Source organism: Alosa sapidissima, chromosome 9 (assembly GCF_018492685.1).
Source record: "Alosa sapidissima isolate fAloSap1 chromosome 9, fAloSap1.pri, whole genome shotgun sequence".
Classification (NCBI taxonomy): domain Eukaryota; kingdom Metazoa; phylum Chordata; class Actinopteri; order Clupeiformes; family Clupeidae; genus Alosa; species Alosa sapidissima.
Window position 1 is genome coordinate 23,387,025 of NC_055965.1, and position 13,051 is coordinate 23,400,075.

Sequence of the window (13,051 nt, forward strand, 5' to 3'; positions counted from 1 at the left end):
TGAAATGCTAACATGTGTAAAATAATTTAGGGTAACACTTTACTTGACGGGTGAGTTCATAACACATCCAGCTGTCATAAACTGCACATAAAGCATTCATGACTGTTTCATGAGATATGACTCAACTTTCATAACAAATCTTTCATGAATGTGGAAGACAGAACGACGACATCTTGTCAAAATAAAAGTCCAATAATCGCAAAGCAGCATTGCCATTTTTCTCTCCAGCCTTTGTAAATATTTCATGAATATCTTATGAAGTCTACATTGAATGTCACTTTACTATACAAGTATTCGTAATTCGAGTTTAACACTGGGAGGTAAACTAGCCTACATTCAGCTGACCCATATTTGTTAACCTGGAACGGCTGGACAATGGACATTCCCAGTAGCAAATGATGAGAAATTATCTACAAAGGTTAACATCATAAAACAAATATTTTTTTATGAAACAAAAAATATTTGCTTGATCATGTTCTGTCGTTTTGGCACTGGAGTAGCCCATTGACTCAGATGTGACGTGATCAGGTAAGAGGTTTGGAACAAAAACGACAATGCTGCTTTGCGATTGTTGGACTTTTATTTTTACAAGTTGTCATCGTTCTTTCTTCCACATTCATGGTATGAATGTTCAGTCATGACTCACGAAACAGTCATGAATTCTTTATGTGCAGTTTATGACAGCTGCTATGAATGTGTTATGAACTCACCCGTCAAGTAAAGTGTTATTTTACATTATTGTAATGGCAGGAATAATCACATACTACAGATAATAAAAATAAAGCATTAAACAACAATATAAAAACAATTTAAAATAGATTATCAGTAAAAAAACAAATACAGTATAGCATTCCTGGCACATATATTGTTACACACATACAGTATAAGAAGCAGAAGAACTCAAAGTCTTTGTAACTTTCCTTTCTATCCAACCAGAACAAAGACACTCTTAAATCAAATATCAAATAGACATTTACACAGAGACCCTATTCATAAATGTGGGCCTATGAACCATGAGGGTTCTCTTACATTTCTGAAATATCATATCTACATGTATTGTTTATCAGTAGCATGATACCAAACATGAATAAGATCATTTGATAAAGACATCACTAACTTGGGGTTCAGTTGTGATTTCATTGATCTTAGAGGGAACACAGAGAGGGAGGGGACAGAGACCAAATGGCAACTCAAATGACAACCTCTCACTTCAAACACATACAGAAACAGAGGCACAGTGGTTACAAAAGGCAACCCCCCCCCCCCCCCCCCCCTATTAAATCAAACCAGAATCTCTCGGGACAATCCAATCCAATATAATCCTTTAACTGAATAATTGACCATGACCTAGTGAGAGTAACTTCATCTAATTTTCGTATCAATATCATCCTTAACTGAATAATTGATCATAATCTAGTGAGAGTAACTTCATCCCATTTTCGTATCAATATCATCCTTAACTGAATAATTGATCATAATCTAGTGAGAGTAACTTCATCCCATTTTCGTATCAATATCATCCTTAACTGAATAATTGACCATAATCTAGTGAGAGTAACTTCATCCCATTTTCGTATCAATATCATCCTTAACTGAATAATTGACCATGACCTAGTGAGTAATTTCCTCCCATTTTCGTTGAAGATCATGAGTCAGGTGAGAGAGTAACTAAGGCTTATTTTGGACGACCAGACCAAAGTCAGTGAGAACAAAAATAATGTCTTGCTGAAATACTTGCCGTCATGTACTGTAATTATTTTAGTTTTACTTAAACTAAAAAATATCCAATATATTCACATTTTAAGAACTAAATGACATCTAAGTATGGGAAGGGCAGTTCACAGTTGCATAATCACAGGAGAGTTCATCTGTATTGAGTGTGACAGATTCATTGTTGGAGGACAGATTCTTCCGGAAAGTGACAGAGGCATAGCCAGAGCCTTCAGAGTGATCTCCAGGTGAGTATTGCATTGTTGAGTATGTCGGGTCATCTCCAGGGCTTATGTGTAATTGGACAGTTGAGCAATGTGGGTCAGTGCAGGTGTCTGTGGGGAGTTGAGCCACAGCGTACACAGCACACACAGTGCTGTGTCCAGATGCTGAGATGTCGGTGTCCTTGACCTCTTCATAATCACAGTCTGCTCTCTGAAAAAAAAAGGAGACGGCATGGTGACAGACAGAGGTACATTGTACCAAACTTTCTGGAGATGTTGATGATATTACAAGCTAACCTTTGTAAAAGTGTGAATAATTTTAAAACATATATGTTTTTGCTATTGAATTTTGAATATTATTATCACTTATGAAATGGTAACTGACCGTTTTCAGTAACCATATTGTATACAAAACAAATATAGAGCTTTAAAACGATACGAAAATGAGGTAAATTCATTAAAACTTCATTAGCTCAGATCCCACTTAAACATGTGTTTCTTATAAGTCTGAATCAGCATTCCAAGTTTCAATAACATCTGTAGCGAAGCGGTCCTAAAAGTGTGATGATCTGACAAGGAATGCCTCATTAGGGTAACATCATTTTGGTAACACTTTACTTGACAGTATCGGCATAAGAGTGACATGACACTGTCATGGACATATGACACTGTCATGACACATGAACCCTAACCCCAACCCTAATCCTAACCCTAATCCTAACTTGTTATGACAAATACCGAATGTCACTTAATGACAGAAGCGTTATGTCATAAACGTTTATGACTTGTTTATGACACATTCATGATAGTGTCATGTCATTTTTATGTCGATACTGTCAAGTAACCAAGTGTAACCGGGATTTTGAATTATCGTACCTAATGAACTTTTGCGGGGACAAAGAAATCAGAAATGCAGATTTTTGCTCGACACACTTTTGTCCCCTGCCTTCGAGTGGATATTGTGATCACCGGTACGTCAAAATGGAGAACTTTGATTTTTACTACCCCAGAGCTTACTTGTAATGCAACTTGCCATAGGTAGTTAGCTTCAATTAACAGCCGGATCTCCTTAAATGGGCAAATATGGCAGCTTTGGTTCCATTTTTAGGCGAACTTCAGAGGTCTATTGAAAACTTGATTATACCATAAGATCGTAACCATTCTGGGTATACCTCCCACAAGCTATGAGACTGTGAAATTATTGTAGTGTATATGCTGAAATAGCCTTTTAAGGTAATTTAAAAATGTATATATCATACATATTTGTTTAAAATGATAACCAATAACATTGTTAATATAAGCAATGCCAATGGTGTCTTGATTTGAACATAAGTAAACATTATGTGCATTATGCTACATATTGCTGAATAACATATGATATTAAAGTATGTAAAGCATTTTAGGAATTGATGTACCATACATGATGTTTCTTTTAAAAACAAATGTTATGTAAGAGTATTGTTTGCTTACTTGTTCGTTGTTGTCTTGAGTGTTGGTTAGGATTGAGGTTGGTTCTGATGACACAAATACAAACAACACACAAATACACACACACACACACACACACACACTTCTCTTAAAAACACATTTTCTAAGTAATCTGCAACAATTTCTTTCCAAAGACCAACACAGCTACACATTATAATAAAACAATTCCTTAAAATGCAAACATGTCGAAGTACCTTAGTGCCACGGCACAGGGTGAGACTGAGCTGCACAGAGGATGTGCATTTGCATCTTATGTACACCAGGGGGAGCACTTACTGCAATAAAGCCCTCACCAACTCACTAGGCTAGGCTGTTTGACACAAAATTAAAAAAAAAAAAATTGTGGCCTGGCCCACCCATTTTTCCAGGTTTTCAGAGAACAGGAATAATTAGAGAGAAAGAGATATCGATAAGTATAGTATATATACTCTTTTGATCCTGTGAGGGAAATTTGGTCTCTGCATTTATCCCAATCCGTGAATTAGTGAAACACACTCAGCACACAGTTGAGCATGAGAGAGTGAGAGGTGATATAGTGAGAATGATAGCAGGGATGAGAATGTGCCGTCCGTCTACTGACCTTTACCCCTGCTCTCTCTGCACTCGACAAAAGTGAAGAGAACGATTCCCATCAAAATCAACATTATGATCATGGAGATGGGCAGAACCACTGGAGAACCTGAAGAACACATCATACAGAGTGCACACATACTGTAGGAAACACAGTCACATTGAGATATAAGAGAACACTTTATAACCATACCATTAAAGTTCCCATAGAATATATGACCAGAGTATTTTATCTTAGCTCTTATTATTTTTTCTCTGATGCTAACATAGAACAACTTTGCAACTTTAGTCTGTCAAATGCAAAATGCTCAGATGCCATGTTAAGCCAATTTAAAACCTTAAAATTAGGCTGGGGAATAAAACAGTCCATTTTAGCAGATATCTAGCCTTTCATGTTTTTCTTGCATCTGTATGAATAACTTTGACTACTCACAACAGGCTCTAGCTTTTTTACTGAATTTCCAACTCAGTACACTTTGAGTTGCATATATTTTAGCCATAATCTTGTTGTCGTCAATGCATACTTTGTCTATGTCATGTATCATTAATATAAGGAGACACAAGCTTTTATAAGTACTAAAATTAAAAATTCACTTTTGCTGCCTAGCTTACATTAGCTACTAGCTAAGTAACTGACTGGGAACAATTAGAAAAAGTCAACTGCTTACCATGTGTTTGAGCGATTGTTACAGGTGAGGTTTTGACCTGCACAGTCACCTCCTCAGGGGTTGGTCTTAGTGACACTGTAGATGTTTTTGATTGTGTCTCTGTTGATGATCTTGGTGATGAACTACTGGGAGTTAGTGAAGCTGAAATTATATAACAATGTTTTTTTTTTTTTTTTAAATGTCCTAAACCAATGGCTCAATCTTAAAATGTAAATGGATTAGCCAAACTAGCCAAGCAGGGGGTCGTTTCTAGAAAAGTTAGCAACAACGTTGCTCAACCACCATGGTACGACGCAACTTGCGACCAAACAACGACACTGTTACACCTGTTTCCAGAAAGCATTGTACCTGTGTCGCAATTCGCTACCTTCGACGTTCGAACACCGCGATTAGGGTTGCCACCTGTCCAGGATTTTCCTGATTGTCCAGGATTTTCATGGTCTGTCCAGGAAAATAAAAATCCTGGACACTGAATGTCCTGGATTTTTGTACATGAATCGCAAAATGTGTATTTCAGTTTAATTGAAGCGTGCCTACGTCCATAAACGTATGCACAGCCTTATTGGCTCTACAAAAATTACGTAGCATAACATGGGTGGTGGTGGTGGGGGCACGCACCGTGGAGGTTCATTAGAAATGGTAAGGTGGAGACGGAGAGTGTGTGGGACAAGGAGAGACAGAGAAAGGAAAGTTTATTCCACATAAGCAAAAAAGCAGAACCTAATTATGTATTCCCCCTTTTTTCTCAATACTGCCCCCAGGTGTCCACAACTAAAAACTGTTGAAAATATAACAAAATAATAAAGGTCTGCTATTAAATAAAGCAATTAACTAAACAAATAACTAGAAATTGTCATTCTTACTAATTTTAGCTATACAATTGTCGCTTTTGTGACGGTTTTTATCTTGGGTTAGATGTGCGAAAGGCGCCGTTGCTTACAAACAAAAAGGTCGATTGGATGGTCAAAATGTCCAGGATTTTTGTCAGACACAGGTGGCAACCCTAGCAGCCATACATATCATTGGTGGAAACAGTGGAAACGTGTAATACCCCACACTAGTGATGTGCCCAATAAAGCGAGGCTTCGGAGCTTGTGTCGAGCAGAAAGGGGCGTGCCAGATGAAGCCCGGGTTCGAGGCTTGTGTCGTTTCCATAAAAATCACGTGACTGATGACAATAGAGGCCTCGGTTTGTGAGTGTGACGTCTGAAGCTTCGTTTGGGACACACACCCACGTGACTGCTTCGGAATCTGATTCAAAGGCTTTGAATTGCGCGAACCAGGGCACCCGCTCTAGTGTCGGAATGAGTTGTGTTACGTATTGCAAGAGTCAGGCAAAATTTGTGTTTCTATAGGGTATCCCTGTTTTATATAGGATGCTTTCTCTGTTTGGGAATTTACGTTATTTTCTTTTTCCATCATGCACATAGAAATAAAGAAGAAATAGCCTAGGCCTAGCCTAAAGCTTTGCCATTTAGAACAATGACATTAAAACGTGTCTGCGTTGCAATCTTGTCTCAACTTCATGTAACAATCATGTAATTTAAAAGCAATACAGGCTAATAATTTCTATGTAGGCCTAACAATAATGGCTGACATAATATTTTCCTTTTTTTGAAAGTTTGATTCATGAAACGTCAAAACATGTCGGGCCATATAGGGTTTGGTTTAATTAGGCGCCTGGTCGTTTCCTTTTCACTCTCGTCCATAGCGTATTGAGGTTGATAATACTTCGTCCTGGTTCAGAAGCTAAGTAGTGTCTACTGCGGTCGTTAAGTGGATGGGAGACCGATTGGACCATTGACTGGGATAACACATGATTTCACGCCTCCACGAAAACACCAATCTTCACGTGATAACGAGTGACGGGATTATGTTGCCTAATCGTATTTTATTGTATTGAATTGAGACAGACAGAAATGCAAATTTCTTGAATCACTTTTAATGTAATAAATGAGAACATTTCGAAGCTTTGGCATTGAGTTGAACGTTGTAGGCATTCTTTTCACTAGTCCGTGGCTGCGATAATTTATGCAAACCACTAGATGTCGCTGTGTTTTCCTTGTCTTCCATGTTTCGAAGCTTCGGCACATTACTCGGCACATTAGGGAAATGTGCCGAGTAGCGCTCGAGGCTTCATTTACCCATCACTACCCCACACCCTAGAAATGTTCTGTCACGGCCTATGTCGAAATTTTTCTAATGCTGGCATTGTCATTAGCCTACATCAGCCAAAACCTAAACCTATTGCAAGCATATAAAACAGTTAACTTAAGCAGACCAATATGAGTCATTATTTGTGTTAAATATCTATGTTGGAAAAAATATATAGCATGGACAAATGTCTGGGTATCCCATAGATTATCAACTGCCCCGTGGCTTAACGGTAGCGCGTCGGTGCACTGCGCGCTCGCCCGGAGTTCGCATCCTATCTCTTCTTTTCATCTCTGAGTAAGAGTAGGCCTACGAGACAATAGGTTTTGACCATACATATTTATGTATATAATTACTCTACATCGAGAGACCATTGGTACAATATATCAGTCAAAAACAATTGAATCTACGTGTCACACTAGTTCACCTGCAGGTAGCGAGAAGCAAGAGGAAAATCTCACATCAGAAAATCGAACCTACAATGTTGGGATAATAAGTCATCTGCTTTAGCCACTACACCATTTGTCACTGCTGATGCAGGGTCTGTGAAGATTATAATACTAAAAGCAAGGCAATACTTGAATTAACATAAATAGCAAGAATGAGCCAAGTAGGGGAGTCAGTGTCTTAATCAAAAATAAAGCTACAGGATAGACCAATCATTGAGTCACGAGATAAACATCCACTTCGCAAATTTTGGTTAGGCGGTTGTGATTTTTGGTTAGGCGCTCCGGACACCAACAGGAACTACCAAGGAACGACACAAGTGCGACTGCCTAGGGGCAGTAGTTCAAACGACCAAACTTTGCGTCCTTGTTTGCGATTGAGAGTTCGAACTACCCTTTATAGAAACACCAAATCCAAGAACGATGCAGCGAACTACCAAGGTTGCGACGCAAGTTAGCAAACGATGCTTTCTAGAAACGACCCCCAGCTTAGGACAAACCGGCACAAATGAAGTTAAAGGGACACCAGGCAAGCCTGATGCTTTTTCTCTACGAAAAACTCCCCCTCGCTCGTTCTGAAGCTCTTTTCCTTTTCTTTGCATCTTCCGTCAAGGGTTTTCGCTGCTTCTTCGCCGGCTCTGCCATTATACACACGTTTGCAACAATTGCTAGCCTGCCTCTGTGCTGTGGATGCAGGATGTAAACTGATCCTGCTTCGGTCAGCGGGTACGATACACTGAACTTGCAAGCGGGATATTCTTCCTACAGGCAGTAGGGGCGGGCGAGAGAGTCTTCATTCGCCCTGTAATGAGTCATTTAACCATATACTGACTTACAAAGATGAGTAATTAACACGAAAACGTTGCCTGGTGTCCCTTTAAGGCTTACAAGATTGACAGTAAAGCAGACATCCCAAGTCTCCCGGAAGTTCCGGGAGTCTCCCGCATGTTGATAGCGGCTCCCTGACGCCCGCAAATTAGATAAAATCTCCCGGGATCTAGAGCGAGCGATCACACAGACCGAGACTTAAAATCGCGTGTGCATCTGAGTGTAGCGCCCTTATTAGACATTCTCTGGTAGCGCGCACACGACAGGAGGGAGAGAGAGGGGTGTTGCGTGTGTGCCTGAGCGCATCCAAGACAGAGAGCATCCTGATTGGCCTGTTTCGCTAAATCAACCAATCAGTTTTCAGTGTAGGCGAGCTTTTTATCTCTTTTCTCCCGAACTTAATCAGTTCAGTGTATCTAGGAACAGGAGCGTCATGGCAGAGTCAGTGCCCCCAAAAAAGGAAAATGTAAGACCCATTTCAAAGTGTACCCTTGTCTCATAATCATAAGAGTAAAAAAGAATGATAGGCCTAGTTTTGCACGCTGCACTGTTTGTAACAGTGACTTTAGCATTGCCCATGGCGGGTTAAATGATTGCAAAAAACATGTTGAGGTGAGTTGAACTAGTGTCAATTCATGTGCATATTATTCAGGCCTATACTAGATGGCTAGTTGCCAATGCTACATGAAAAGACCAAACTACCAAAATCTACATACTTTATTTTCACAATTTCTATCTATAGGCCTTATTTGGTGTGCTGACTAGACATTATTGAACAAACATATTAATCTGTATTTCAGTAACTAAGTAGGCAAAAGTTTTTATTATTAATATTATTATTATTTATTAATTAATTATTATTTATTTTTTTTTGGGGGGGGGGGACTTCGTGATACCTCCCTGAAATTACTTTTTGCAGGTTGGGATGTCTGGTAAAGACAGAAAGCTTACAAAAGCAACTTCAAAAAAAGCCATAGAAGACCTCAGGCCAGATTTGAACCGGGGTCACTGTGAGTACTGGGCCTGTATAAGTATAAGTATATATACTCTTTTGATCCCCTGAGGGAAATTTGGTCTCTCCATTTATCCCAATCTGTGAATTAGTGAAAAAAACTGAGCACACAGTGGACACACAGTGAGGTAAAGCACACACTACTCCCAACACAGTGAGCTGCCTGCTACAGCAGCACTTGGGGAGCAATGAGGGGTTAGGTGCCTTGCTCAAGGGCACTTCAGCCGTGCCTACTGGTCCCTCCGGTTATAAGTCCGAAGCCCTAACCAGTAGGCCACGGCTGCCCCTGTGTATAATACCACCGCCGACGTTACCACAGTGCTACAGCTCCACCTCAAACATACATTTTCTTACCTTTAACACGTAGTGAGATCTTGGTGATGAACGTCTTGTAGCCTCCTAATTCCCTGTTTACCTGCACTCCACACCAGTATTGTCCACTTTCAAAATTGGTGATGTTTTTGAAGGACACAACAACCACCCTGCTCCCCTTGTCGTCATGAAGAGAGTACAGACCCATCTCTCTCTTCTCCCTGCTGTCTTGGCTCGTAAACTTGTATCTACATTCAAAATGATCATTTTCCCTGCAGAAGAACTTGGGATTGGCTCTGTGTCGAACAGGATACTTGCAGCTGATGTTAAGTTGTTCTCCAGGAACGACATTAATCCGCACATGGCTTTCACAACAAGCATCTGATTTGAATATGAAACAATTATAGTTATCCGGTCATTATTCAAGAAAACACATACAAAATACAATACAAGTATAAAGTATTCCACCATCATTTAACACTTCAGAGAAGTGACTTTTACCTCACCTTTCTCCACAAGCAGACGCACATCCATGTGCTCGCCAACACTAACTTGCCTATTGTAATTAAATGGTATGTCCACTGCACACTGGTATGTCCCAACATCATCATTGGTCAGCTCTCTGATTTTCACAAGAGAGAAGTTTCCAGAGGAGTTATAAAATAGAGAGAAGCGGTCCAATGTAGTCCACTTGTCATTGACATCAGTTGTTATTTTGTCTTCATATCCAGGTCCAGGAGATATCATCTTGCGGAGGTATTTCTTTTTGGTGGCGTAGTTACGTAAGAAGCTACACTTAATCATCACTGCACCTCCCACATACCCAATCATTTTAATGGATGGAAGTCCACCTAATGGTAGAGTTGAACAGGTTTATGCAAAGTGACACCGACATGAATGGCTAAGGGCATGTCCTATGTCCCCCTGATCAAATCAAACACACACACACACACGCACACACACACAGACACGCACACAGCCCCTTAAAACACTTGAGGCCCACAAAACTAAACCCTGTTGCAATCTGCAAAATGGACCGATTTCAGACAGAATTCCGCCATGTTACGTACAGCTCCGAGGTGGCCAAAAGCCACTTCACGGTGCTGTAAGATTTTGGGCTTCTTGTGAGCTTCCCATTTGTTGTGTGGGCAGATCTCGCTTTGTCCATAGTTGTGTGTTTGCGTTTGTGCTAATAAAGCTCTTTCTTTGAATAAACATAACAAATTTTCCTCTCCTCAATAAATTCATTCATGTCCTTGATGGTAATATAGGATAACAATGACATGAATATACAACATAATAGCAAATCATATGAATATAACCCCAATAATAAAATTATTTATATATATATATATATATATATATTGTTTAATTATTGGGGTTTACATTTATACTATTGGGTGACCAATAGTGACAGATCTGGCAACCAATTACGAGTGATATTTTTGTTTAAAAGTGACCATTAGCACCTCCGCTATCTCTCGACATACGTCGTTACGGTACGTTTCCGTCGATATGTGGCACAGACGAACGATACGTTCACAAGCTGTAAATTGAGAGAGAGAGAGAGAGGGAGAGAGAGAGAGAGAGATAGAGAGAGAGAGGGAGAGAGAGATAGAGAGAGAGAGATAGAGAGGGAGAGAGAGAGAGAGAGATAGAGAGAGAGAGAGGGAGAGAGAGAGAGGGAGAGAGAGAGAGATAGAGAGAGAGAGGGAGAGAGAGAGAGAGAGGGAGGGAGAGAGAGATAGAGAGAGAGAGGGAGAGAGAGAGAGATAGAGAGATAGAGAGAGAGAGGGAGAGAGAGAGAAATAGAGAGAGAGAGGGAGAGAGAGAGAGAGATAGAGAGAGAGAGAGAGAGAGAGAGAGAGAGAGAAATAGAGAGAGAGAGAGAGAGAGAGAGAGAGAGGGAGAGAGAGAAATAGAGAGAGAGAGAGAGAGAGAGAGAAAAATTCCAAGGGAGATTTCAGGGGTGCTTACGAACATCCCACTTTTCATGCAATGTGCAGCTGTCAAAATGTGCACATACTAAGTACAGGTTGTGTGAAGTACCGGTAGCGTAGTTCTACTGTGGATTATATTATTGCATGATGCCAATGTAGCCTAATTCATTGTCTTGCAGTGCAAAATATTTATAAATCATCATCCCTGATCACTGTTGAGTCTGATGAATCTGACATGTCTCACTGTTGTGTCTTGTCTAAAGCACTTTGTGACACTGAGCTTTGTAGTGGTTGCTGATAAGTGCGATACATATTCATTCAATCATTTTTGCATTAGTCTCTGATAAAAGTTATATATAGAGACTTACTGTGTGGGCCTACATCCAGCTGTATTGTCTTGAATGTGTCGACACTCACTTTAGAGTCAGCTGAGACTGGTTCATCCACAACACACCAGTATGTCCCAGAATCCTCTTCGGTGAGCTTGGTGATGATCATGAAGAACCCTCCAGTGGTGTCGTCATAGAGAGAGAACCTGTCTCTTCTCTCCCATTGGTCCTTTCTGTCTGTTCTTATTCTATCCTCACACCCTACAGCTGTGTTCTTACACAGATACTTGATCTTGTGTTTATCAGTATATTTATACTTGCATTTGATGGTGATGTCATCTCCAACATACCCTGCCACTCTATAGACTTTCTCTTTTCCTGCGGTAAAAAGAAGTGAATGAGTCTCAGGCTCAGAGGTCTAAAAGTGTGTCTTCAGTGTAACTAATGAACATTGTAAACAGGCAACTTGACACAATATGCATATTCAAAAGTAAAAGAAAAGCATTCACCTTCTTTCACTTTCAGATTGACTTCTGTGTAGTCATCTAAGAAGGTTTTCTTCACTCCACACCAGTACTTCCCCTCATCACTCTTTGTCAGGTTTCTCATGATCACCTTTAAGAATCCGCCGTCCGTATTGTCATACAGAGAGAATCTGCCTTTAGTCTGCCACCCTTTATTACCCTCTGTTTGTATTTGAGTATCACAGAGATATTTACCCCCAATGCCATCATCTTTGCAAAAGTATTTGTTTTGGTCTCTGTGTTTATCCTTATATTTACACTTGATGATGATGGAATCTCCTGCATATCCTTCCACAGTAAAAGCACAACACCCACCTGCCAATAAACAACTATGAGACTGAAAATCACATACTAGAGCCTTGGCAAGCTGGTGTAACGAAGTATGTACCAGGGATTAAAGCTGGTTGGATCTTCTTTGGTTGATGACATGACCACTTTGACTTTTATGTCTACTAGGTCATGTAGCACAATTTAGACTTGTTAACCTTCCGAAATCCAAACTTGCATCATATTCATAACTTCTTTAACATTATTATTTATTTTTAAAGTCAATACGTACGGCATGTACCAGCTTTTTGTATTCTGCTCTGCAGATTTTGAAAAAAAATAAAGGCAGTTTCTCTTTCACCCTTTCCAGAAAAAGTTGGAGGTTGCAAATTTTAAACTTGTCAAAATTGAACATCCAGTATACATACAGTAGAATGCATAAGTCAATAAGTACAGTCTGTATTTAGCTGTATTTAGCGTTACCTTTAGCCAGGAAAAGGAGAGGGAGGAGGATGTCAGTCACTGCCTTCATTGTTGGCTGCACTGAGACGTGTTCCGGTAAGAGCAGTTGATGTTTAT

The 13,051-nt window shown here is 39.9% G+C and overlaps 1 protein-coding gene across 2 annotated transcripts; it reads right to left on the reverse strand.

Moving 5' to 3' along the window:
- Positions 1–717: 717 nt before the first annotated feature.
- LOC121719440 (polymeric immunoglobulin receptor-like) lies at positions 718–13,017 on the reverse strand. Of its 2 annotated transcripts, none has more exons than XM_042105077.1 (9): positions 12,956–13,017; positions 12,191–12,520; positions 11,721–12,059; positions 9,919–10,263; positions 9,455–9,793; positions 4,661–4,801; positions 4,003–4,101; positions 3,405–3,448; positions 718–2,145 (listed from the first exon to the last, which is right to left on the reverse strand). In XM_042105077.1, the coding sequence occupies exons 1-9, from the start codon at positions 13,002–13,004 to the stop codon at positions 1,819–1,821; spliced, it is 2,013 nt and encodes a 670-aa protein (XP_041961011.1). In that variant the 5' UTR covers positions 13,005–13,017; the 3' UTR covers positions 718–1,818. The 2 variants fall into 2 exon arrangements, with proteins under 2 accessions (XP_041961011.1, XP_041961012.1); XM_042105078.1 differs by lacking the exon at positions 12,956–13,017 and having other exon boundaries at positions 12,191–12,296; positions 12,401–12,414.
- Positions 13,018–13,051: the final 34 nt, after the last annotated feature.

Coding starts and splice junctions, on each gene's coding strand:
- LOC121719440 (XM_042105077.1), bottom strand. CDS start 13,004: ATGAAGGCAGTGACTGACATCCTCCTCCCTCTCCTTTTCCTGGCTAAA. Junction 12,060..12,190: donor CAATCTGAAAGTGAAAGAAG/GTGAATGCTTTT, acceptor TTTTTACCGCAG/GAAAAGAGAAAGTCTATAGA. Junction 4,102..4,660: donor AACAATCGCTCAAACACATG/GTAAGCAGTTGA, acceptor TGTGTTCTTCAG/GTTCTCCAGTGGTTCTGCCC.